The following is a 25,732-nucleotide window of genomic DNA, read 5'->3' on the forward strand; positions in this document are numbered from 1 at the left end:
AAATGTTTTATTTGAAAATATATGAAACGACCCAAATTTCGTTTATTGGTTTAATTTCTTTCTTTCTTCTTTTTTTTTGATTGGCAAACTAATCTTAGCTACATATCAATCATTACATTCCACAAACAATAAACCCCAGACACTAGCAGCACTGTCGGTGAGTAGAAATGTTAGTACTTCTATGAACACACGAAGACAACGCAGCTACATGGTGGTATGCAGCGCCGCCCTGTGGTCAAGAGCTGTTCTCTAACATAAAAGACCACAGTATGCATGACAGTGCATGACAGTTGCCTGATTGCAAGACCTAATTCTGAACATTTACAATCATCAAACTCGAAACCCAATGTAATTTCACAGCAAATTAAAGCAGTTACGAAACTGCTGTTCTTTCATGCATAGTTATATGTACTTGCTCCACTTGATATTAGTATTACTACGTCCACCACTACAACAACTACTACTACTACTACTACTACTACTACTACTACTACTACTACTACTACTACTAATAATAATAATAATAATACAGTAATGTTATTATTTACATCCAGTATATAACGAGTTTTGACTGGGAGCAAGCTCCAGTCAACAATCACAAGTGAAATGTTGCATCTGTGGTGTCTGATGCCATAAGCGTTTGTTCTGCTTCACCTATCCTTTAAGAATGGTCATTCTCTACTGAAACTATTTGTCTCGTGCAATAGATTCATCTTTGCAGTAGCAGCAAGACAGACTAAGTTAGGTGGTTCAACAAGTTACACTAACCAAGCAGCAGGGCCATTAACACCCACGAACATGGACTTTTGTGGCCACAAGAGGGCAGTAATGTTCAAACAACGTCATTCGTCTGTCTTGATGGTGTTCGTTTTGGATAGTGTATTGTTTAATGACAGCTGTGCAATGTTTTAATCACACAAAACAAACAATTTTATCACTGGCTCTAAAATACAAAGGCAGCTGAGAAAGAGAGTAACAGAACATGTTGACATATATAATGTTTCATCTGTAGCAGCCACCCACCCCCTGTACATTCATGCCCTTGAGTTCTAGGGGCATAAATATTTGAACAATTTGGAGATGTGAAATCATTGTTGTAGAAGTAGAATGTTTGTTGTTGATGTTCACACTTACTATATTGGACTGTGTTTAGATTAACATGTTCATTTTTAAAAGACATGATTAAAATGCCTCTTAGCCTTGTAGTTTGCAGTCACTTGTGGATGATAGGGCCTCACTGTGTCAATAAAATGTTGATTGTACTACATTGACAAAAAATAAGCCATTTGAAACAACTAAAAAGAGATACTGTCATTCTTCTAATAGTTTTTTTTTTTATCATAACTGTAACACATAAATTTGCAAATCCTGATGATGAAATAGCTTCAACATTATTCTATGACCTTTGGCATTAAAAACATAATTACCGACTAAAATTCTTATTATTCACTAAAAATGCACTTTTACCATTCCAGAGTGCTAAATAGGATCCGTAAATACTATGATTCATTGTATCAAATGCAAGCATTTTTAACAGTTTGGTTGTGTACATCAGGGCTAGTCATATAAAAAGTTTATATAAGCAAAGTTTAGTGAAGTGAGCATGAAGTGAAGTGAAGTGAAGGGTGACATGTCAGCAGACAAGAAACTTTTTTGGGTTGTGTAACACTTAAATGAGATCATAAAATAGCAGTTTACCTTTGAATGTATAAAATCCAGATGTGCAAGGGCTAGTTTAAAGAATGCCAATGCACAATTCTAAACCAGGTCTTGTGCCCAGTCCTTCATTGGTATTTATGGGAAATAATTGTGAAAGAAAAGACAGCATAGATTGTTCTTGTATTGAAATTAGTTATATAAACCCCCAACAGCAACATGCACAAACAAAAGCACACACACACACACAAGCATGAAAGCACGCACGTACACACTCACACATGCAGGCATACACACACAGTACAGGTGCATAAAGAACAGTGCATTAGAGAGAATTTAAGAATTTAAAGGCAAATAGTAAGCAATATTTGGCAAAAGAACACAGGGACACATACGTATGCAATTGCAGCGTCATCATTCTAACATGGTGATCAGTACAGTTAATCTAATCATCTACTCCCATTGTATTTTAAGATATGGGTTGTCAAGCTTATGTCTTGCTTTCCAAATAGGTAGTGATGAATCTACATAGTATATAGAGGTGAGACCTGGAGGTATGAGGGTGCTTTTAATCAGTTGCTCTGCATGGTTCACTATATGGTGCTACCCAACTGAGATGTGATGTGATGTGTTTTGTTTCCTGTTTCAGTTTACGTTCAGGGAAGACCAGACCATCTGTCCCGAGGCTGAGTTTGGCCAATACACAAGTACAAACACACACACACACACACACACGCACACACACACACACACACACACACACACACACACACGGATACATGCGCATGCGTGCACGAGCACACGCACACACACACACACACACACACGCCCTATCATACACTTTCACATGAACGGTGATGGGTAGCATCCTGTCATCTTCTACCCTAAAGATTACTGATTTGATGTGTCTAATCTGCTGTCACAAATGCAGTTAGATTACACAAAGTAGATTTGGGAGGAAACTTTAGGTTTTGCTGCAGCTCATAATATTCGCCAAAATATTGAAAGTGCTGTTGTTACTAATGATCGTTTTTCCTTGTTAAGACCTCTGTTTAAAATTGCATTTGTACATTCATTTCGCTATAATGATCCATGTTATTCTATGTCAGTTTGAAGTGATAAGCGTAAAGCTACAGACGGTACACAACCCGTTGTCTCTGAAGGTATGGCATATTGAATTCAGATTGAAATATTTGCCATAGACCAAGTATTACATGATAAAAACAATGCAGAGTTCTACGTACATTTTAGGTTTTTTTGGATTCTCAATCTGTCTATTATATCTTTCGAAACGATGGGTTCAATAGTACTCAACTTTATAATGCAACAATTTGTCGCGGTGTTGTTCACGGTCTCCTGAAAAGTTCTGAAGATGTACTTTCTACCAAACTTAGTCTAACTTGATGCATATAGAAACAAACCGTTCACTGTTGTCTATATATAACAAATGTCCGAAATTAATTAATCTACTATAATAAAATAAAAATAAGACAGCAAAAGGCGCTTGCAGTGGATACGACTCCTAGACGCGCTGCGTAATTGGCAGGGATGCGCAGCGCTGATTGGATGTTTGAGCTACATAAATTGCCGCAGTTCCATAATTCTTGCTAGACAGCTGGCGGCTCTCTTTGGGTTGGTAGCGTGAGCGGTGTCCCCAACACCGATGCTGGCTTATCATTACTGGTCTGGAACTTAACACCGCCGTAACAAGTGAATGTAATCATATTTATAATAGGTCTGGGTTTCTGCCACGCTGAAAATGAAGGAACGGAGAATAAGCCAGCCTTTGGTAGCCCGCTGTAAACTGGTTTTAGTGGGAGACGTTCAGTGCGGGAAAACGGCAATGTTACAAGTCTTGGCAAAGGATTGTTACCCAGAGGTAAGCTACACTTGTGTTTGAAATGAACCATGCGGAAACCAGTAAATACGAAAACGATAGTTATTGGTTATTATATGAAATCATACATATTAATATCATACGTTGATGATATCACATCCATGATATCATATGAATGATACGTTGCTGATAGTTATTTTTCTTTTGAATGCATGTTCCCAAGGAAGACTGAACGCATCTTAATCGACAACAAAAATCAGTGTTTTCATTAAGAAACTATACCCGACACGTGATTTATTATGCACGTGCTGTGTGTCGAGTTGAGAATTGGTGACTCAGCTCACGAAACGTAGCAGGTCAAGATAAACCAGAAGAAAAAAAAACATAACCAACAACATCATAAACAACAACAAAAGGATCAAAGTTACAATGCGCCAGCTTAAAACATCTCTTATAGTGCACCAGGGTATCTCTTGCTCATGCGCACGGATGATAAATAATGTTTTCTGACAGATCTGCTTTGTTATAGTCAGAAATGACTAACCATGGCATGTTATTGTTGTCAACAGACATACGTTCCGACTGTGTTTGAAAACTACACAGCTGGCCTGGAATTAGATGATCAGCGTGTTGAGCTTAGTCTGTGGGACACATCTGGTGAGATATCTGATTGCTACAAAGACATGATTGCAATTATTCAATTCATTACAATAGTTTTCAACTACTTATAGATTATGCTTTACCTCTCTGCATTACTGACCTAGTTGGGACTTCTTCCCAGTATGGAATAACTAACTATCTAACTAGCTAACTGTCTATTTATTTATTTATTTTTGTTTTTATTTTATTGTCTGTCTGACTGTCTCTGTCTGACTGTATGTATATGTTGTGTGTCGGTTTATCAGGATGTATGTATGCGCTGGCCTGTCTGTGTGTTTGTCTCTCTGTCTGTCTATATGTGTGTGCTGGCCTGTCTGTCTTTATGTATGTATGTATGTATGTATGTATGTATGTATTTATGTACTTATGTGCTGACCTGTTTGTCTGTCTGTATGTGCAGGCCTGTCTGTGTGTCTGTTTGTCTATCTGTCAGTATGTACAGGCCTGTCTGTGTTTCTGTCTGTATTTATGTTCAGACCTGTCTGTGTGTCTGTTTGTCTGTCTGTATGTATGTGCAGGCCTGTCTGTGTGCCTGTTTGTCTATATGTATGTGCAGGCCTGTCTGTGTGTCTGTTTGTCTGTCTGTCAGTATGTGCAGGCCTGTCTGTGTGTCTGTTTGTCTGTCTGTCAGTATGTGCAGGCCTGTCTGTGTGTCTGTTTGTCTGTCTGTCAGTATGTGCAGGCCTGTCTGTGTGTCTGTTTGTCTGTCTGTCTGTCTGTCTGTCTGTCTGTCTGTCTGTCTGTGTATCTGTTTGTCTGTACGTATGTATGTGCAGGCTTGTCTGTGTGTCTGTCTGTTGTTGTTGTTGTTATTATTATTATTATTATTATTATTATTGGCTGTTTTTGTGCAGCTTACATAAATGTCCCAGCTTCTTTCTTATTCTCTGCAGTGGGGACACCGATGGCATTTAATAAATCCCCACATTATAGAGATAAATGATAATCAGCTGCTTTTATCAGAGCATAAACGCTCTTCAACATGTGTTAATCTTCTGTGAGCAGGTACTGGGAGATCTTATTTAATACATGTGAACATGGGAATTATTACAGTTTGTTCAGGGAACTAGTGAATTGTGATATGGTCATGAATAGTGAACAGACATTAAAATGAGGCAGCTATTTTTTAACAGCATTATTTAAGACCATGTTTATATCTGTCAAACCATGCCTTTTCCTACTCCCACTTCCCTCTTATATGTGAGTGTGTGTGTGTGTGTGTCCACAGAGGTGGACAGAGTAGCCTAAAACCATTATCAAACCTCTGTCCAAAACGTCCTGTTTCACTGGAGATTTATACTGCTCATCAGTTTTAATACAGTTCTGTGCAGTTACCCCCTGGAATCTTACACCTGCCCATCACATTTATATGAGCTTGTTAGACATCCCATTTCAGCGACCCCCCCCCCCCCCCCCCCATAGCTATAATAGCTACCCCTCTTCTGGGAAGGCTTTCCGTAAGATTTTGGGATGTCTTTGGGAATTTGTGCCCATTTAATCAAAGAACATTTGTGAGGTCAGGTAATGATGTTGGATGAGTAAGCTTGACTTGCAAACAACATTCCTCTTCATCTAAAAAGGGTTCGGTAGGGTTAAGTTTAGGGCTTCATGCTTGCCACTGGAGTTGATCCACACAAACTCATCAAACCAGGTCTTTATAGACCTCACTTTGTGCACAGGGACACAGTGTTGCTGGAACAGAAAAGGGCCTTCCTCAAACTATTGCCACAGAGTTGGAAACATATAATTACCTCAAATGTCTTGGTATGCTATACAAAGACTTTACCCTTCACTGGAACTAAGGGACCTAGTCCAAACCCTGACCCAGACCATTTTCCCTGTGTTGACACTTTGCATCCAGGTAGTTAGTATTCTCCTTGCATCCGCTGAACCTAGACTCGTCCATCAGATAGTGAGGCTTGATTCATCACTCTAGAGAACGTTTCCACTGCTCCAGAGTGCAGCGGTGGCTTCACAGCACGCCAACTAACACTCAGCATCGCACACAGTGGTCTTGGGTTTGTGTGCAGTCACTCGAGCATGGAAACCCATTTCATAACCCTTGGGCTGACAGTGTGTAACTCTGCAGTAGTGAGTGATGCAACAGTGAAACTATTTGGCACTTGGCGGCACCAGCCTATGATTTTGCGTGGACTACCATTTTGTGACTGAACTGCTGCTGCCCCTGGTTGCTTACATTTCACACAAGCAGGATTTACAGTTGACTATGGGTTAAAGTCATTGAGCTTTTCAGTATGTCCCATTCTACAGCCAGTGGTGGTCAATGGAGAATTGCATGGATATGTAGGTCTATACACCTGTTAGCAATGGGTGTAGCTGAAACACATGACCTCAATAATTTGGAGGGGTGTCCACATACTTTTGACCATACGGTATATATGCAATTGAATAAATGTAACGTTTGTTTGTGTGTGTGTGTGTGTGTTGAGGGAAGGGAGAGGGTGCCTTTAATTTTGGGGATCTCAGAGGTGTCCCCATGGTATAACATGAGCCTAGCGCTAGGAACAAGGGAGCTAGAAATGGGGGTAGTTGAGAGGGCCATTCTGAGAAAACACAGCACTACTGCAGAGGGCGTCTCTGTACAAGCCTGTCTAAATGTCTGCAGCATACATCGCTATGCCAGCACAGTCTGAAACATCCCTAAACAAAGATCAGCAGCGACATAGCAGAATTACATGATCACCGGCTCTACAGAGAACCAGAATGTTAATAGAGAAATTATTTCAAAGTCTGATTGGGTGCACGTTGTCTGTGTTAATTTATGTTATTTATTTTGATTATGTACATTCATCTTTCAAGGGGGTTGTTTGTGTATTTTTGTTTTTACCTGTGTGTCTGTGTGTCTGTGTGTGTGTGTGTGTGTGTGTGTGTGTTTTCCTTGATTTGCAATAGTAGGGCAATGATAGCAGGGCAGTAGTTCCTTGATTAGTGACTAAGGCGCTGCTTTCTCAGGAACCAATCATGTCACCTTTAAGAAATGCTAATAGCACCCGAGGCCTGGATTTAGACTGAGTCTCGAGACGCAGTGGCAGTTGTGGCACAGGGACCTTTAGCAGCGGCTAGACCTGAGACCTTTCTGTGAGTGAAACTCAGAAGGAAGTGTGGGCTCCAGTTTGTTCCTGATGCATTGCTTCAGATTTGGACGAGATGCATTCTGTTGAGTAAGTGTGATTGTTCCATACTCAGAAGTTTGCCTTATTCACTTCAGCGAGAGATGTAGGTGCAGTTGTTTTGAAGAGATAACAGCTCTTTGGTGTGAAGTTTAGAAGCTCCTGTGTTGATCTCTGATGTTTTATTTCTGATTCAAGGATGAAATTAGGTAGTAAATAAGAAGGCGCGTGTGTGTGTGGGCGCGTGTGTGTGTGGGCGCGTGTGTGTGTGGGCGCGCGTGTGTGCGCGCGCGTGTGTGCGCGCGTGCGTGTAGATGACAGAGTTGGCAAAGAGGAACAGACCCCAAGAGCCTTGGCTCAAAGAAGGGTAGCTGTAACCCTCAGATGTCTGTTGTGCTTGCCAGTTGGCCTTTCACACCAGCAACAGATTTTTATTTAAAAATCTCTCTCTCTCTCTCATTTCTGTTTACCAAGATCAGAATTCTATCAGAATTCTGTCTTTTTCCTCTTTTTCTTATCTCTCAAATCATTGGTCCTCTGGTTTCTTTGGGAATTTATCGGGAATAATATACCTGCAACACAGATATAAAATGCTTGATATCTCTGTTGCACATTTTGTGTTATATTTGTCATAATGACATTCATTAAAATATGTTACATTAATACAATATGTTATATATGTAATAATAGCATTCATTAAAATGTAATTTTTTTTTATCATGCTCTATAACAATCATAGGGGTAAGCAGTAATAATATGGATGTAAAAAATGTTATTTGAGATTTAGCCTGAATATAATCTATTTCTCAAATGCCATTTGTGTTATTTTACTGCTGGCCTGTCCACATGTTACAGCAATCGCAGGGTTACTTTTTTTTTTGCGCAACACCAGTGACGCCCGTTAAATCTGTGTTAGTTATCATGCCTGATTACTGAAGTGCTTTCCTATTTTTGTAATGTGAATATTTGGCTGATTTTCTTACTTACAGTTAGGGATAGTCAGTTGTGATTGCTTTGCCATGTGAACCCATTACTAATACACGTTCTGTGTATTCTGCAGAAATTACTGTCACCTAACTTCACCAATTTGGTTTTGACTTATGTGTATGTAGGCTATTGAGATAAAGTAGGATGATTGTTGAAACTTACTTGTCAGTTAGATTGCCATATATAACCCTAAACCTGCATAACCCTAAACCTGGTCATAACCTCAGCCTTAGTCATCAAAACGCTTCAGTTTTGATGCTTTAGTTGTAAAAAAGAAACAGCTATTCTAAAACGTCTGATGCTCCTGACAAGGTAGCTACACATGCACCTAGATGTCAGCCTACCTTAGGATGCAGTGAAGACTTAAAACCTACTGGAATTCTTTGGTATTGATACTGGAATGTGCTTTGAACTGACAAAAACTGATTTCCAGATCAATTTGTAATCAGAGTGTGTGAAAGCAATCAGCAATCAGCAGCCGTTGCCAGATGCATTAAGTCAAGTGAACTTCATTAATTGTGCATGGCTTCATTAGTAGTAGGAACATGGAGAGACTCGCAATCCCACAGGCTTGCATGTGCACACACATGTACACACACGCGCACACACACACACACACACACACACCCATGAACACACATGCATGCATGCACGCACACACGTACGCATGCACACACTCTAATAGTGACTAATTAGAATGGTCTTAATTGAATTTGCTCAGACACCGCTTCAAACACTCTCCATATCAAAGTGCATGTAATATGAGAGGGTGCATAAAAGCGTTGACACATATTTCCTTCCCGATAGTGCTAGTCTTTGGTCTTCAGTGAAATTCTCATGCATTAACTCAAGTCTAATGCCAAGGATTATAAAAGAAGTACATCCAGATTTTTGCTGTAGTTCCAAACACATACCCAGTTAGACAAGTAGCCTGTTTACATTTGCTTGTGCTGTAATATGTTCATGTACCGATGCATCATCTTAAATATGTTCATGCTTCTTTATATTTTATTTATTGATTTTGTTATCTGAAAGTACATTTTAATTGTAGCCTGAGTTCTACTGGAAGTTCACATAAATAATGTAACGTTTCATTTTTCGGACAGGATTGTTTCACACACATAGTTTTACCAAAAAGATGAGAAGTTGTAAAAGCAAACATCTCTCTTGTTCTAGTGAGAGTTGGTTAATAATGGGTATTTTTCCCATAGGTTCTCCCTACTATGACAATGTTAGGCCACTCTGCTACAGTGACTCAGATGCTGTGCTGCTCTGTTTTGACATCAGCCGACCTGACACTGTTGACAGCTCTCTGAAAAAGGTAAAGGAGTTTTCCAAGTACCCTTACCTGGACCTGGTGGTGAAATATGACATTGTTTAATATCTAGTGTTATAAAATGATATTAGTTTTAGGAATGTTCCTTTCTCCTTGCAGTGGAAAACGGAGATCATGGATTTCTGTTCCACCACACGTATCCTTCTGGTTGGATGTAAGACAGACCTGCGCACTGATGTGTGCACACTGATGGAGCTCTCCAATCAGAAAATGGTACCCATTTCTCACGAACAGGTCAGCTAACCACATCCTCTGATTATCTCAAGACCTCTGACAACCTCTGTCAGTGGTTTCTTTCTTTCTTTCTTTCTTTCTTTCTTTCTTTCTTTCTTTCTTTCTTTCTTTCTTTCTAAATATTTTACGGTTCCCACTATTCAGGGGTCTTCACTAGCAAAGCAGGTGGGGGCGGAGACATATCTGGAATGTTCTGCGTTCACGTCGGAGAAAAGCATCCACAGCGTGTTCCGCTCAGCAGCCCTCGCATGCCTCAACAAGCTGCAGCCGCCCACCAAGCCCAGCCCCGCCCCCCGCCTGTCTAAGCGACTCCTGCACCTGCCCAGCAAGGCGGAGCTTCTCAGCTCCTCCCTCAGCAAGGAGAAGACCAAGAGTTGCTCCATCATGTGAACAAGACTCTTCATTCGTATCCCAAGACAGACTGATAGGAGGGCAGATCTGGGGAGCAGAGAGGTCGTTTGATGACCTTTGGTGACTCCTTCCACCCTGCACCTCCCCACCCAAACACCCATGCTCTGCCTTTTCTGTTTTAACTTCTTCCTTTTACTTATAATGAAGGGCAGGTCCCGCTGAAGGGTTTCTGTGTGGATTGTGTACATTTTTCTTGAATGCACCTCTTCTGTGAAGCATCTTTTCTGACTAATAACATAAAACTTCACATGAACTTCATTTTGTATTTAAAGACCGTGAGGTATTCATTTTCTTATGTTTATGCATTGTGGTGCATATGTATAGGAACGAGTGATGAACTGTGACTACATTTCAACTTCAAAAAAAGGCTTCCTATACAGTGTTATGCACTTGAAGGTGTTTTAATTGGAAACTGGATTCAGGGATTATTATCCACTGAACATGTCAGTGAAAGTGGGTGAGGAAGCAGGCAAAGTGTCATGTCAGGACACGAAAGGGTAAAGGGAGCAACTGGGGAAGTTCCATTTCCTCTTCAAAAAGGAAAGAATGGTTATAAATCTGACAGTAGCTCGAGCATGCAGTCACATTTAGGGAGTTAGATTGTGGACCGAATGCTGACTCTCAGTCTCTTTCTCGCATGCACATGACCCCAATTCATATCACGTTCGTTTATAAATCCCAGCCAGTGCTCCCTTTATAGAGGGCCGATCCAGCCATTTGCCAGAGCGACGTAAGGAGGAGCTATTGCGATGGCGGCTCTGCCCGAGCAGCCTGGTTTGGAAGGTGCTTGGCACTGCAGTGGCTGCTTTAAAAAGCTTGGTGCCTGAGCTTTAAGCATGCCTGTTTGGGCCCATCACAGCAGAGACAGGGGCATTAGCTGGTGAGGCAAGAGGGCATTTCTGCTCTGCTCAGTCTGATGAAAGGTTACACAAGAAGGAACCATGTTTAACGGGCCTAGATTTTCTTGCCCATAACTCTTTTTGGTTGTAGGATTATTAATGCTGTTGCAGCGTGTATGTAGCACCTGTCCATGGAAGCTGCCCTGAGGGGCTGGTGCTTTGCAGTTCACCGAGCGTACGAGTCCGTTCTTAGACCTTATTCAGCTAATCTCTCTCTCAGTTACATCCATCAGTTACAATGCTAGACTGTTTAACTCAAAAAAAAGGAAAATCTTTATTATTACTACTACTGTTGCTGTTGTTGTTGTTGTCAATGTAATATAACAGTCATCCATTGCTTTGCTGAGGAAATTTCCTTTATAATTCCATTGTTTAAAGATGCAATGGATTTGTTCTGTGATTTTGTTTTGGGCTAATTAGGATTCCATACATTGTTTTCCATATTTCTAATTGCAGACCATCACCTTTATGACCAGTTAAAATATGTTTTAGACATTTTTTCACATCTCCAATATCTCTAATAACACCTAAATGAATAGCTAAAGATTGCAAACATTATATCCAACAACATGCTAATATACCACACAAAAAAACCCACCTGATTTTACTATTCCCTTGGAACTCACCTTGTAAACCTCAATCATTTTTATATCAATTCATCAAGATGAACAGCCTCCAGCTCAGCATCGGTAGGCTCGAATGCTGGGAGACTAGCATGCTCTGCAAAGAGTGTAGCTGCTTTAGCACTTGGGCCTCATTATAAGAAACTTTCAGGCTGGTCCTGCCACACACTTTTCTGAACATTCTTTTGCTTGTATTTTTGCTTAGCTATCTTCTTACATTCGGTTGAAACCTTAACCTGCACCACCTCACCCCTGCTCCTCCGTTTGTCTCTCTGGAACTGTGGAGAGAAGGGTAGCCTCTAACTGTAGACTTTGCGAGTTTGATATGCACAGCTTCCTGCATTATACTACATGCACTGCACCGGAATTCTACAGTGTTGCCTAGCAACAACCAAAGGGGTAAGGCTTGTCTCAAGGCTGTTGGGGAGACAGAGAGAGGATGGGTTTTCGTGCTGTAGCATTATGGATGAACCTACTGCAGAGGCAATAGCTATAAAGAGTCTATAAAGCAAAACTTGACTTCATCAGTCTGTCCCTCAGACACTATTGCTAATGTCACTGTGTGAAGTACTACACTAAATATATAGCTGTGTATTTAACATGCACCTTTTCCCCCTTTGGATACTTCATCTCTATGTACATATCTTAGTTTTGTATGATTATAATCTTTGTACAGACCTCCCCAAAATACCTGCAAATGAATAAGTTAAAAGTCTACTGTGTTTTATGTGTGGAATGTAGCCTAAAATGTCATGTGCGTGTTGTATGAATTTAATTTATTGACAAAGCTGTTTTTATTTCCAGTCGATCTGTTTTCTCCTGTGATAGGCTGTGGTCTTTGACTTAATAAAAATAAATTGGCATTATTCTGTTAACTCAGTTTTATTGGGAGTTTGTACAGACTTCAGGGTGATTCCAACACCACGGGTGATCGATAGATAGTCCCCTCCTCCTCCACAAGTGTGAGAAAGAGACTGACAGGCTGAGAGCACCGCACGTCCCCTGGGTTTTCAGGCTGATAGCTCTTGTGCAGAGAACACCCTGGCCTCGATGCCTTTGTCTCTCAGTATAACATTTCCACTCAAAAAAACCACTCCCTGGGGCACTTCACAATGCCCCCCCCCCCCCATTCCAGCTACATACACTGAACAGCCCACTTATCCTTTGCACTGTGAAGCCAAGTTCCATACAGCTACCTTAACAACATGGATGAGCACACATCATCTGGTTAGACAGCCAGTGCTTGTCGCATGACAGCATCATCAATAACGTAAGGTTAGAAGTTTACTTCTGGATAATCCTGTGCTTAATATGACAGTTTATAAACCGTTTAATCAGGTGCTTAATATAATAATGAATAACCTGGAAAATCAGGTTAGTACGACATTCCTTAATATGAAATTCCTTCCTCAAATACTGACTTGTACTCACACACTGTATTGTGTGCTGTGCACGTCATGGTCTAGCAGTCTGTGGTGTGGATCTCTTACTGAAAGATGCCTAAAACACTTCTCATCTTCCCAACATGCACAAACATCCTATAACTCAGTACTCAGACTAAATATGAAGCATGTTCAATGGTTTCAAACAAACGAGGCCCCACGCTTTTGATATTATTAAAGAAGAGATGCATTATTCACACTCAGCAAACAGATCTATCACTAGGCTTTCTTGTTTGTTCACACCTATGGTAAGAGGGTCAAAGAAGCATTAAGGTATCAGCAGGAAAGAACAGCAGAAAAGACAGGGAAAGAGAAAGCGAAAAAGAGAGAGGGAATCTTATTGAAAGGTAGCACTTTAATTTCCTTAAATATTCATCTCTCTGTCTTTCATGTGCTCTCTCTGATTCATGAGCCTAGCTGGTAATGAACCTGAACTCTGTGAGGCTATTACAGCTCACCCTGGAGCTTAGAGTGAGAGTGAAAAAGCCAGATAAGAAATGATAGCAAGGAATTGTGTTGACTGGTTACTGATCAGCAGCTGTGTAATGGTCTGCCTGTCACCTCACATGCATTCACACATGCATTAGCACACACAAACACACACAGAATGAGTAAGCCTTGTAAGCTGTGTGAAAAAGTCATCTCTGTGTATGTGATTGTTTTTTTTCCTTCATGTGAAATTCCCTTAACCAAACTACATGGTGTGACACACATGTATGAGAAAATCAAACACAGAAAAACAAGAACAAGAAGCAGACAGCACTCATAAATTCTAATAAACCATCACAAGGACTACTCTCTCCAGACCTGATTGAAGTCAACATGGCTATGCCCACTGAAACAATCTGTTAAAGTATATGCAGCGAAGCAGAAAGCTCTGCACATGCACAAATGCACACACACACACACACACACACACACACACACACACACACACACACACACAAACACACAGGTAAAAACAAAAATACACACACAACCCCCTTGAAAGATGAATGTACATAGTCAAATAAATAACATAAATTAACACAGACAACGTGCACCAAATCAGACTTTGAAATAATTTCTCTATTAACATTCTGGTTCTCTGCAGAGCCGGTGATCATGTAATTCTGTTATGGCGCTGGTGATCTTTGTTTAGGGATGTTTCAGACTGTGCTGGCATAGCGATGTATGCTGCAGACGTTTAGACAGGCTTGTACAGAGACACCCTCTGCAGTAGTGCTGTGTTTTCTCAGAATGGCCCTCTCAACTACCCCCATTTCTAGCTCCCTTGTTCCTAGCGCTAGGCTCATGCTATACCATGGGGACACCTCTGAGATCCCCAAAATTAAAGGCACCCTCTCCCCTCCCTCAACACACACACACACACACACACACACACACACACACACATACACACACACTCGTAGTTGCACACACACAAACAAGCACGCATGCATACGTACACACACACACACACACACACACAGTGCGGGGGCATGTTGATGATGATGTCCTGGGGGTACGTTGATGATGGATGTTCATGTTTGGCTGTTTAATTAGCAGTCTGTGGCTACATGGCATTATGGTCTCGGCTGGGGAGGCCCTGGAGGGTGGGGGGTGGATAGGCTGAGGTGGGTGTATGTTATACTGGCTTAGCAGTTCAGGGGAACCTTGTGTGTGACTTTGGGCTTTGTTGTTGAGGAAGTCACATGGGCAGCTTTGTGGTGAGGTTCACTTGAGCTCATTTTGGTTTGATTCAAGAAACATGCTCATTTGCTTCATCCACACATAGTGACCAAGTACTTGCTCACTGTTGAGCTTCTGAAATTGTGGTACACTGTAAGACTGACTTACATTATTTCATATACACACTGGATACTTTAAAGTGTAAAATCTTTAAGCAATATATGTTCTCCTAATAGAGCAGTAACAATTTACCCACACCTTATGTGCATGTGGGATCTAGCTGAGTGTGAAACAGTGTTAATTTACAGAGGATGGTAATTAACTAATTGGGTCATGGTATATCGCCAGTGGGTAAGTGCCCTCAATCACAAATGGGCGTGGCAACTGTCTATGATGACATTATTTGGCACAAAGCAGTGGAAAACCTATTTTTTTTTATAAAGGTTGCATGTTTTCTCAATTGGAAATTTCATGGCCCAAACACATTAATGAACCTGTCAAGCTTTTAAAAATATTACCTTTTATAGTTAAGAACTGAAACTAAAATGGAAACCAAATCGTCAAATCTCTATCCAAAACCATCCACCACACGCGGAAAAATGTCACTACTTTTCACTCTACAAACATAAAAGCCTCAAACACCACATTTGTAATCCAGACACTTTCTTTGAAGAGCACTACATTTATTATTTTACAACTGACTATACCACAAAAACACATTTTGTAAGAAATTATGAGTGTTCAGAAAATAGGGTTTGAAAACAACAGCAGTCTGCATACAATGAATTAACGAGGCCAGGGTTCATGATGACAGCTTAGCTATATAAAAGACTTCTCATAGTAGTACTAAACATTTTTATCCTGGCCCATGATGGTGAGGTAGATGGATGATCTAGGAGCTCAATATTGGACATTGTTATGTATTGCTAATCCTCCTCTATTTTTGTCTTACTACAGATCTCATCTGACTCATGTACTGAGAGCAGCTTAATTCCTAAATCTGGGGAAACAGCATGGAATCCTATCTGTGGAGGAAAAAACAGCTAAAGAAAGCAATTATAATCAAAGTCTTTTTATTTGTGTAAAACACGAGTTCATTCCTAATGGCGAGAAAACTGGTGAAGTGCATTCTGTGTGGCAGGCGCACCATGAATAAATAAACACTGCGGTGTTTGTAAAACTGTACTGGATAAAACAATAAACAGAATAATATTAGTGTACAGCTTGGTATGTTCCACTGAGATGAATGTTATATACTGACTAACAGTATGTGAATTTTTAATAAGGCTGACACTTTCATAGTAAACATTGCCACATTTAAAAACATATTTCTGTTGGATGCATATGTCTCTAGACACTGGGAATATAAAGGACTCAGACTATTGTGAAGGTTCCATTGATAACTAAGGGGCCATTCTGTGTATGGATTACTCTACCCAACACCTCTCAAGGCCAGACTGAGCCCTTACGGATGTCACAACTTCCCACAGAGCCTATACAGCATCTGAGAGACAGACAGAGAGAGAGAGAGAGAGAGAGAGAGAGAGAGAGAGAGAGAGAGAGAGAGAGAGAGAGAGAACATGAAAACATGAGTATTCTTTCTTCTTTCAGTGTCAGACAATGCCCTTATGGCAATAGGAACGTAGTCATAGCAACAGCCTAAGTGTCTCTAAGTGTGTGTGTGGAGCTGTATGAAGCATGAATACAGATTTACTTTTACAGATTCAAAAGAGAAGAGCAGGTCAAATTAAATATTTAATGGACACCTCTTTGGTTTGTATACACAGTCTCTCTCTCTCTCTCTCTCTCTCTCTCTCTCTCTCTCTCTCTCTCTCTCTCTCTCTCTCTCTCTCTCTCTCTCTCCACAGTGAGGAATAGTCTGCTTTCTACCTGGAGATGAAAGCATTTCAGAAAATCTATGCAGTAGAAGAGAGAGAAAGTCTGCTTGATCTAAAACATAAAGATTTGGCCTATCACCTTAATCTCACTCTAATGATCATAATCTACTATAATGATGCAATATTATTACCTAATAATACAAAGCATTTCCCCTTTGTTGTTTATATCCTGTGACTATAAGTTTTAATGTTTCACCTATTCAAAGTTATGTCTTTGTGGCAATTGTGATATTTTTTGATGCTGTTTGGTCATATTTAACTTATTGATTTACTGTCAGTAGATCACACACACAACATGTCAAAGCAAAAGTCAAGCTCCATAATGTGTTGGACAGGAGCTGGAGTACATGACACATTGCACTTTACACTAAAACAGGGAGGCCAAAAGCCCCAGCACCTGTTTTGAAGGAAGCCCTATCCCTTGTCCTACGGAAGGGCTTGCAAGGGAAAGACTGTAGCTCGGGGATTTTCCACTCAGGAAAGAGATGGTTCCGCCCCCGCACGGAGGATGTCACTACAGGAGTAGGAAGGCTGAACAATAGAGGCTCGTGGGTCGGAGGTGGAGAAGGCAGAGGCGGAGGGGAGCTCCGGGGTGGAGCCCTGCCACATTGGCCCCTGCCATTCAGATAACCTCTCGCTTCTTAGCCAGACCCCCATCTTGCCCCACAAATACAGCCATTGTTAGAAGGCTGACATTATCGCACTATTTTTGTTGAGGCTGAGTAAACAGGCTGGTGCTAAGCATGCTCCCTTCAGCTCTCACGGCACACGGAGCCTGGAGCTTTGATTTTTCTCTCCCACAAACAAGGTGAATGTATTTTTACAGTCATAGGCTTTAGTTTAATTTTCTCAGGCTATCTTGAGATGCAATAAATAAAGGAAAGAAAACACAAACTAACAAAAAGAACACTGAACAAAAAATAGCATTTGGCAATGGTTTTAAGAATGGTTAAATGAATACAAAGGCTGTAAGATATAGAACTGCCATTCACAGTTAAATATGTCTATCTTGGCTGAGTTGGCATATCAGATTAGCTGCTGGTAGACATTTGATCACACATAAAACTATACAGTGTGTAGCACTCAACCCAACCAAGCATGCTGCATTATATAGCCATTGTAAATAAGCATGGGCTGCTAAATCATGTTTGTTAATTTACCAAAGTACATATTAGTGAGTGAGCTCTTCATTGAGTAGTGGAACTGTGCTCACCATTTTCAACCAGACATGCTCTCTCTGAGGTCCTCTTTTAGAGTGTGAAGGAGTACTTTTATTAGATGAGATGGACTGAGCAGAGTGTTCAGGCAAACGGAACACCAAGCACCACTTCATAAATGTCTCGTTCTCAGTCATCCCCTTCAGCCATATCACCCCTTTCACTCTTATATTCCATAACTGTATAATTGGGGCATGTTATATACCCTTGTCAATAACAATACTGATCACAAAATACATAGTCCTATCACAGGACTCCTGGGAATAAAACTTTGAGCACTCTAGAGCTGCTCAACAAATCCAACTAATTCAGCGATTTTAAAGGATATATAAAAGAGCTGGATGCCACTGATATCAAGACCAGAAAACTCCTCACTATGCATGGGGCACTGCACCCAAGGTCCAACATCCAAAGAAGAAGGGAGGAAGGGACCTCCAATGTGTAAGATACACTATCTAACACTATGTCAGACAAACATCCATGAATACATCCAAGCTCTGGCCCCTAAGCATGAGCTGATAAGGGGGTCCCTTAGAGAGATGGGGGATATGGTCATCATTGAAGCAGAGGAGGTGGCATGGCAGGTTAAGGTCCTCCATGGTATGTACCCCTGACAAAGAGCAGAGGAAATGGGTGTAAGACCATCCTGCCAAAGGAAAAAGTAGAACTGAAGAACAGCACAGAGGCACTAATCATGGCAGCAGAAGATCGAGCACTAATCACTAGGTCATTCAAAGCAGGGGTGTATCACACCAGAGAAGACCAAAGATGCAAAGGAGCCTCTGAGACAATCCAACACCTAGTAGTAGGATGTATGATGCTGGCAGGGAAAGCACACACTGAGAGACACCAAATTGTTTGGACATAATCAGGATAGAGACACACACAGAATGCTATATATGAAAGTGAATGCTATATTGTCAAAGTGAAAACCAAGGCTGAAATGATGCTGAAAGAACTCTCAATAGACCTGTGAGACAGGATTATGTCAAGGCACAGATCTGTGGAAGGAAAAAATTCTGCACCACCACTGTGCACCAAAGTGCACAAGAGCACTGTGACCTCTATCATTCTTAAGATTTCTAGATCTAGCTGCCTATAGTCAAACTGAGTAATTGGAGATGAAGGGCCTTGGTCAGATGAGGCACCATAAACTCAGTGGCCACTATGAATGACATCCACAGTTCCAATGTGGAGATGGGAGAACCTTACAGAAGGACAGCCATCAATGCAGCACTAATCAGGCCATTATGTTAGAGTATAAAGTCAGAAGCCAGTCCTCTCTAAAAGGCACTTAACAACCCTCTTGAAATTTCCCAGGCCATGAGAAGAAAGATTTGATTAAATAAAAACTGAACTATTTGGTCACAGTTCCTAGCACCATGTATAGAGGAAGCAAGACACTGAACATCACCTCATTATTACCATCCCTGCAGTAAGACACAGTGGCAGTATTATGTTGGGGAGATGTTTTTTTTTTTCTACAACAGGAACTGGGAGACTGGTCAATATAAAGGGCAAGATGGATGCAAAAAAATATAGAGCAATCCTGGAGAAAAAAAAAAACAAAACCTTTCCAGTATGCCCAAGGTCTCAGGCTGAGGCAAAGATTTCAACAAGACAACAACCCACAGAAAACCAGGAAAACACAGGAATGACTTAAGGAAAACTGGGAAAGACTAGGAGTGGCCCCGTCAGAATCTGGACCTGTATCTAACAGTGAATCTTTGGCAAGACCTGAAAAATGGCTGTGCAACCATGCTTCCCATGCATCTGGCTGAGCTTGAATGATTCTGCCAAGAAGAATGGGAGAAACGTCCAACAGGAAGGTGTGCCAAGCTTGTAGGATCATTCACAAGAAGTCTTGAGTCTTTTTGCCAAATGTGCTTTAATCAAATACTCAGGGTCTGAATACTTATGCAAATGGAATATTTCAGTTAATTTTAATAAAGGTACAAAACATTCCAAACATCTGTTTTTTTTTTCTTTGTTATTGTGTAGTATTGTGTGTAGATTAATGAGAAAATGAGTTGAATCTATTTTAATAGAGGCAGCAATGCTGCTCTGTGGGGACTGGGATTCAATCTAATATCTGGGCAAATGAACAACGCTGTAATAATAGGAGTCCTTGGACTAATACTACCTGAATGATTGAAGTTGTAAGATGATGTTGATAAGAGTGTCTAAATCCACAAATACACACACACACACACATACACACACACAAACACACACACAAACAATCTCCCTGGAATCCTAATCACACACGTACATACGCACATATATATTTAAGCAGTTTGCCTACACAGGTGGTGAAAGACCGCTGTCTGAAATGTCCAGTTTCTCTGGAAACCCTGTGTACTTCATAACAATTTTGACTATCTCTACATCATTTACTACAGTACACTGCAGTTACTCACCTGTAATCTTTTTCAGATTTATATATCACTACAGTACTTTACCAACAATAGGCATATTTGTTACAACCTTAACGTGGGATTACCATGGTATAAAATGACTGGCATCATAGGGAAAAATAGGGAAGAATGTTTATGATAAGTGAATGTAGACAGGTGAGGACTAGGCCTCAAATGGACTAGGCCTCAAAATTACACATTTTAGAACTGGATCTAAAAGTCTGGATCGGAAAAGGAGGTCTGCCTCCAGAGTTTGTACACAGACCTCTTTACTCAATACAAGAAGGCAGAGACTGTTGTGTAAAGTAGCCTATTCTGGTAATCAATGATCCGTATGGAAATGCATGACACATCTCTATAATAATAAATGAGACTCACTAAGACACAAACATCCCCACTGATGCCACTCTATAATGCTTACAACCACCGCACTGCAGGTGGGCACTAGAGAAGGGTGGGGCCGATGAAGTTGGAGGAGGATGGGATTGTTGTTGGATTAAGTTTACCCTCTAGTGGTTAAAAATAAAATTGCTAGATACCGATAGTACTGGTGTCACAATGCTTAAGCGCAATCATTTTAAACGGGGCAAGATACACTATTCTTCAGAGCTTTCAGATTATACAATTTCTTACTAGGAATAAGTCTCACATTGACAGTAAAAACTAATATAACTATATAGGTATATAACTAATAGTATACATACATATATGGGGTCTGTGCATCCTTAATAACGGATAATAAAACGCTATTATTATTTTTCCTTTTGTATAAACATATATCAGTCCATGAATTCATTACACAAGTAGAAGGGGAACATTGAAACATCTATTACATAAGCGTCATCATACAAAACGTTAAAAAAAAAACCGAAACATTTGCACATACACAAAACTTTAGGTGGCAGCAAAGCACCAAAATGCAAAAAGAAACATGACACGAGCAACAGACGTCGTCATTTCCCAAAGTTTCCCGCGCAGGTCTCCGGTCGCCGCGGTCGTCACTGCGCGCTAGTGACGGTGTTTTCAGTGCCATCACACTAGTTAGCCATCTCAACAATGCCAACCTCCGACTACGATCCCGCTTGCTTACCAGACCTGTTGCCACTTTATTACCGACGATTATTCCCATTTTCACAGTATTATCGATGGCTAACCTACGGCGGCGGTGAGTAGTTATATTTCTTGGCAAAGCGAGAAGGAGAAGCTGTCTTGGATTGTTAACCTAGGCTGATGGTTAGTTCGCTAAGCATTCCTAATCTAAGGCTATCTAGCGATCTATCAGATTTAATACGGTTTGGAGGAGATGGCAGACACTAAACGGGGTTAACACTTGGTTGTTAAGATGGATGTCTGACTGACTTCCACTTGTGCTTTATTGGCCAATAAGGAGGACTAGAAATATTGCCCACTCCAAACAACCATGTAATGTTACCAAACTACCATTAACAGCCAGCCAGCTCTGGTTAGTCTGGTTATAAGGAATCGTGCTTTGCAATGGTATTGTTATTGCCTGTAATTAATGGAGGCAAAACTCCTTATTTGTTTCATTCACCTGGAAGGACATGCCAGTTTTGCTTTGAACCTGCGGCGGGTAACTTAGTTTAACATTAGCAGCTAACCTACCTAGCTAAGATTTAAGAAGCTAAAAATATTATTTATAGTCTCCTATTCTGAATACAAGTAGCTGGCCTAATGTTTTCTGATATGTTGATACCCACCCTCGGCGTGCTTCGTAGTAGCGGTAACAGACATTTTGTTGTGAACAAAAGTAAATCTAATTGATTTAAAGAAAGCAAGAGAGAGGATCGCCGTTTGTCTTCTACTGATGTCGTGTAATGATGCTTGGACTGTGCAGTCCCTATAAAAGCAAGTTCAGAAAAAAAGAGTTGATGATCACCTTACATTAGGAAAACCACATTACATGGTAGGTACGATTACAGTGGCTGCATGGCAGCATCCAGTGAATTAGGATGAATAGCTCAACACTATAATCCTTCTCCTTACCAGTGTCCAAGAGTTACTTCCAGAACCGTGAGTTCTCCTTCACGCTCAAAGATGACATCTACGTTAGATACCAGTCTTTCAGCACACAGAACGAATTGGAGAAAGAGATACAGAAAATGAATCCCTATAAGATTGACATCGGTGCAGTCTACAGCCACAGGGTAATCAGTTATTCAATGTCACTGTTTAGTTACTGGACCCATAACCTCTTAAATATGTCACAGCTGTATGACTAACTTATCTTCTCGTATTCTATAAAGTCAGCATATTTGAGACTGAGATGTGTTGATTTAAACGTGCTTATCTATGACTGACAGCCTAGTCAGCATAACACGGTGAAGTCCGGAGCATTCCAGGCCCTGGAGAAGGAACTGGTCTTTGATATTGATATGACTGACTACGATGATGTCAGAAGCTGCTGCAGGTACCCTTTTTTTTTTTTTTTTTTTAACAGTTGAGACCTTATCTTTCTCATTTACAGTGTGTTTTAAATGGTTTGTTTTTATTTATTAAATTAATTTTCAGTGCTGCTGATATTTGCTCTAAGTGCTGGACTCTGATGACTATTGCGATTCGTATTCTGGATCGGGCACTGAGAGGTAAGAGTACACAATATATGTGTAGTAATACTGGCTGAACCTCCATGTCCTCAGTTAGAGCAATCGGTTATTACACCACAAGCTCTTTCACTATCTTGTGCTATACACTGTTGAGACATTTGAGGGAAACTGCGTGTCCTATCTGCCATGCCAGTGGGCTCGCTCTTTGGTCTAGTGATCAGAGCACATGTTTGTTAACTGGAAGACTCCGATCTGAAGCTGGATCTGCCTGCGCTACATCTATGGCTCACATTTATAAAATAATCAGTGTTAAAGCTGAACTCAAGGTAAGTAATCTGACTAATGTGTGATGCTCCATGTGTGTGGTTTTTTTTTTTTTTCTTTCTTTCTTTCTTTTCCATTGCCCAGAGGATTTTGGCTTCCAGCACCTGTTGTGGGTATACTCGGGCAGGAGAGGGGTGCACTGCTGGGTCTGTGATGAAGCCGCCAGGAAGTTGTCAGTTACTGCCCGTTCAGCTGTGGCCGAGTACCTCAGCTTAGTCAAGGTGAAGCTCGCTTCTGGACCTCTGAGATTCACTCCGCATTAGGACCATATCACTATCACAGAAGCATGGAGCTGTGATTACATTATGCACTTAAAGATCCTCTTTGAGCCACTTGTTTTGTTTTTTTAAATTTCAGTGAATGGGAAGAAAAATAAGTAAATATTTTTTCCTGCACATGCATTTCCTCTGTACGTTTTCGCTGTTTTAACTCAATGGGCTTTTGATTTTAAAACTGACCCTGTGCGTGAACTTAGGGTGGCGAGGAGACTGTGCGGAAAGTTGTGCTGTCAGACCCTATTCATCCTTTTATTAGGTACCACCTACTTTTCTTTAGATAAACCACCAATCGTCCATTCTTGCCAATAGTCTCCATATTTAATTTACAATTTGAGTCATAGTCACATAAACCATGTTTGGCAGCCAGTCACTAGGTGTGGTGGAGAACTACTTCAATAAGTACGCCATTGTGGATCAGGAGCTGCTGGCCAGTAAGGAGAGTGTGGACAGAGTGCTCAGCCTTCTCCCTGAGGATGTCAGGAAGGAGCTGCTGGTTCATTATCAGAATGAGAAGAACCCAGTGAATCGCTGGGGCATTCTGACGGACCTGGTGAATCAGAAAAGGGTAAACTTGTCTATAAGAAACATTTCATGCGTTCAAAGGCTTCTTAAATTTCACTTATTGACTTGATGCCTAAGGAAAACCTGGTGTTAAAGAATTTGTTAGCTAAGTGTGTGGTAATTTAATATCGTCACCTGTAAAGAAGATTAACTGCATAGTCATGTGTGCGTGGTTCTGTTGGAGGAGATGAGCAGTAAAAAGGGAGGTTACTTTGAGAAGGAGATCATGCTGCAATACTGCTACCCACGCCTGGATGTCAATGTCAGCAAAGGAGTCAACCATTTACTCAAGAGTCCATTTAGCATCCATCCCAAAACAGGTAAGAGAGCTTTCATAAGTGAGTGTGTAGATCTCCAGTTGTGCTCTAGAGTTTTTTATTTTTGGATGTATAAGAGAGGATCCACTCGGGTTGTGAATTTAGAAAATTCTATAGTGTGTGATTTCTGCATACAGGACGAGTTTCAGTACCAATTGATGTAAGAAACGTGGACAAGTTCAACCCTTTTGAGGTGCCTACAATAAGGCAAGTGCTGATTGTCCGTTTTAAAACGTGCTCACTTTCTGAAGTACTGCTCATTTAAAAACACACCATTCTTTGTTGACCATGATTTTTAAAAAGTCACTTTGAAATGCTTATTTTGGACATTAATGATAATTTAAAGGGAATTGCCATGTTACTAGTTCCGAGTAACCAAAGCATGGTGGCCCTCTTGGTTATAGCCTCCTCTGTGAAGAGTTGGACAAATCCAGAGCAGATGAAGAGGAGGATGGTATAAAAAATAATGAAACACAATCTGCTGAACGGCGCAAAATCCGAGGTAGGAAGCTTGGCATCTAATGCAAAAAAATATTTTTTTTACATTAGTAAAACTTCTTGTAGTATATTTTCTTTATGCAGAATTTCTCTGGTAGTGTATTACTTTTTTTCTTGTTGACTAAACACGTTTTCCACCCTCAGATTACAAGCGTACTAGCCTGGCAAAGTATATAAAGTTGTTTGATCAGTTTCTGGATGCAATGGCTCACACTAGGAAAGGAGAGATTTTGAAGAAAAGTGGTATGTTAAGAAAATACACCTTTTCCTTTCCAGGTTCATGTGACACAGCACTTGGAGGAAATCTTTAATCACTTCTATGACTTTATTTTGCAGATCTCCAAAAAGAATTTTGAGCAGTGATGGGATTAAACCACCTGTCATTTTCTTACTGCTTTACTAAATTGCTCCACTGCAGCAGACAAGGAAATCGAGGATTTTGATCATCTGCACTCATGCACTCCCCTCTTTTCAGGAAACGGCTCAAAGTACTTACCCTACATATTGCAGAGACTGGATATGTTAGTCAGATATATCTGTGGAGCTGCCATTAGAGGCTTTTTCCATCTAATATGAGTCTATTCCTGTTTTTCTTTGCATCTTATCACGGTCCTAAGGTTTTTATACATTAGAAAAATAAACAACTATCATACTGCAGGGTGCTTTGTTAAACAAGTAATATTTACTGTATATTTACCTTTTTTCTGTTAATAAATGTTAAAGTACGTGTAATCGACATTCATAGTGTGGAATTCCACTAGACTCCAATGG

The 25,732-nt window shown here is 40.6% G+C and overlaps 2 protein-coding genes across 5 annotated transcripts; both read left to right on the plus strand.

Moving 5' to 3' along the window:
• Positions 1 to 3,278: 3,278 nt before the first annotated feature.
• On the plus strand, positions 3,279 to 12,649 carry rnd1a (Rho family GTPase 1a). Its single transcript, XM_027007026.3, has 5 exons — positions 3,279 to 3,535; positions 4,063 to 4,150; positions 9,483 to 9,592; positions 9,707 to 9,841; positions 9,986 to 12,649. The coding sequence occupies exons 1-5, from the start codon at positions 3,416 to 3,418 to the stop codon at positions 10,229 to 10,231; spliced, it is 699 nt and encodes a 232-aa protein (XP_026862827.1). The 5' UTR covers positions 3,279 to 3,415; the 3' UTR covers positions 10,232 to 12,649.
• An 8,726-nt stretch (positions 12,650 to 21,375) lies between these two features.
• Positions 21,376 to 25,697, plus strand: prim1 (DNA primase subunit 1). 4 transcript variants are annotated; one of them, XM_027006987.3, is made up of 12 exons: positions 21,376 to 21,584; positions 22,427 to 22,584; positions 22,741 to 22,847; positions 22,949 to 23,022; positions 23,392 to 23,528; positions 23,783 to 23,841; positions 23,949 to 24,150; positions 24,334 to 24,466; positions 24,601 to 24,670; positions 24,868 to 24,965; positions 25,106 to 25,204; positions 25,298 to 25,697. In XM_027006987.3, the coding sequence occupies exons 1-12, from the start codon at positions 21,476 to 21,478 to the stop codon at positions 25,315 to 25,317; spliced, it is 1,266 nt and encodes a 421-aa protein (XP_026862788.2). In that variant the 5' UTR covers positions 21,376 to 21,475; the 3' UTR covers positions 25,318 to 25,697. The 4 variants fall into 4 exon arrangements, with proteins under 4 accessions (XP_026862788.2, XP_081562771.1, XP_026862787.2 ...); XM_027006986.3 differs by having other exon boundaries at positions 21,377 to 21,584; positions 24,331 to 24,466; XM_081706646.1 differs by lacking the exon at positions 21,376 to 21,584 and adding an exon at positions 21,656 to 22,343 and having other exon boundaries at positions 24,331 to 24,466.
• Positions 25,698 to 25,732: the final 35 nt, after the last annotated feature.

This window comes from Electrophorus electricus, chromosome 24, assembly GCF_041902795.1.
Source record: "Electrophorus electricus isolate QZ-2024a chromosome 24, ASM4190279v1, whole genome shotgun sequence".
Lineage (NCBI taxonomy): Eukaryota > Metazoa > Chordata > Actinopteri > Gymnotiformes > Gymnotidae > Electrophorus > Electrophorus electricus.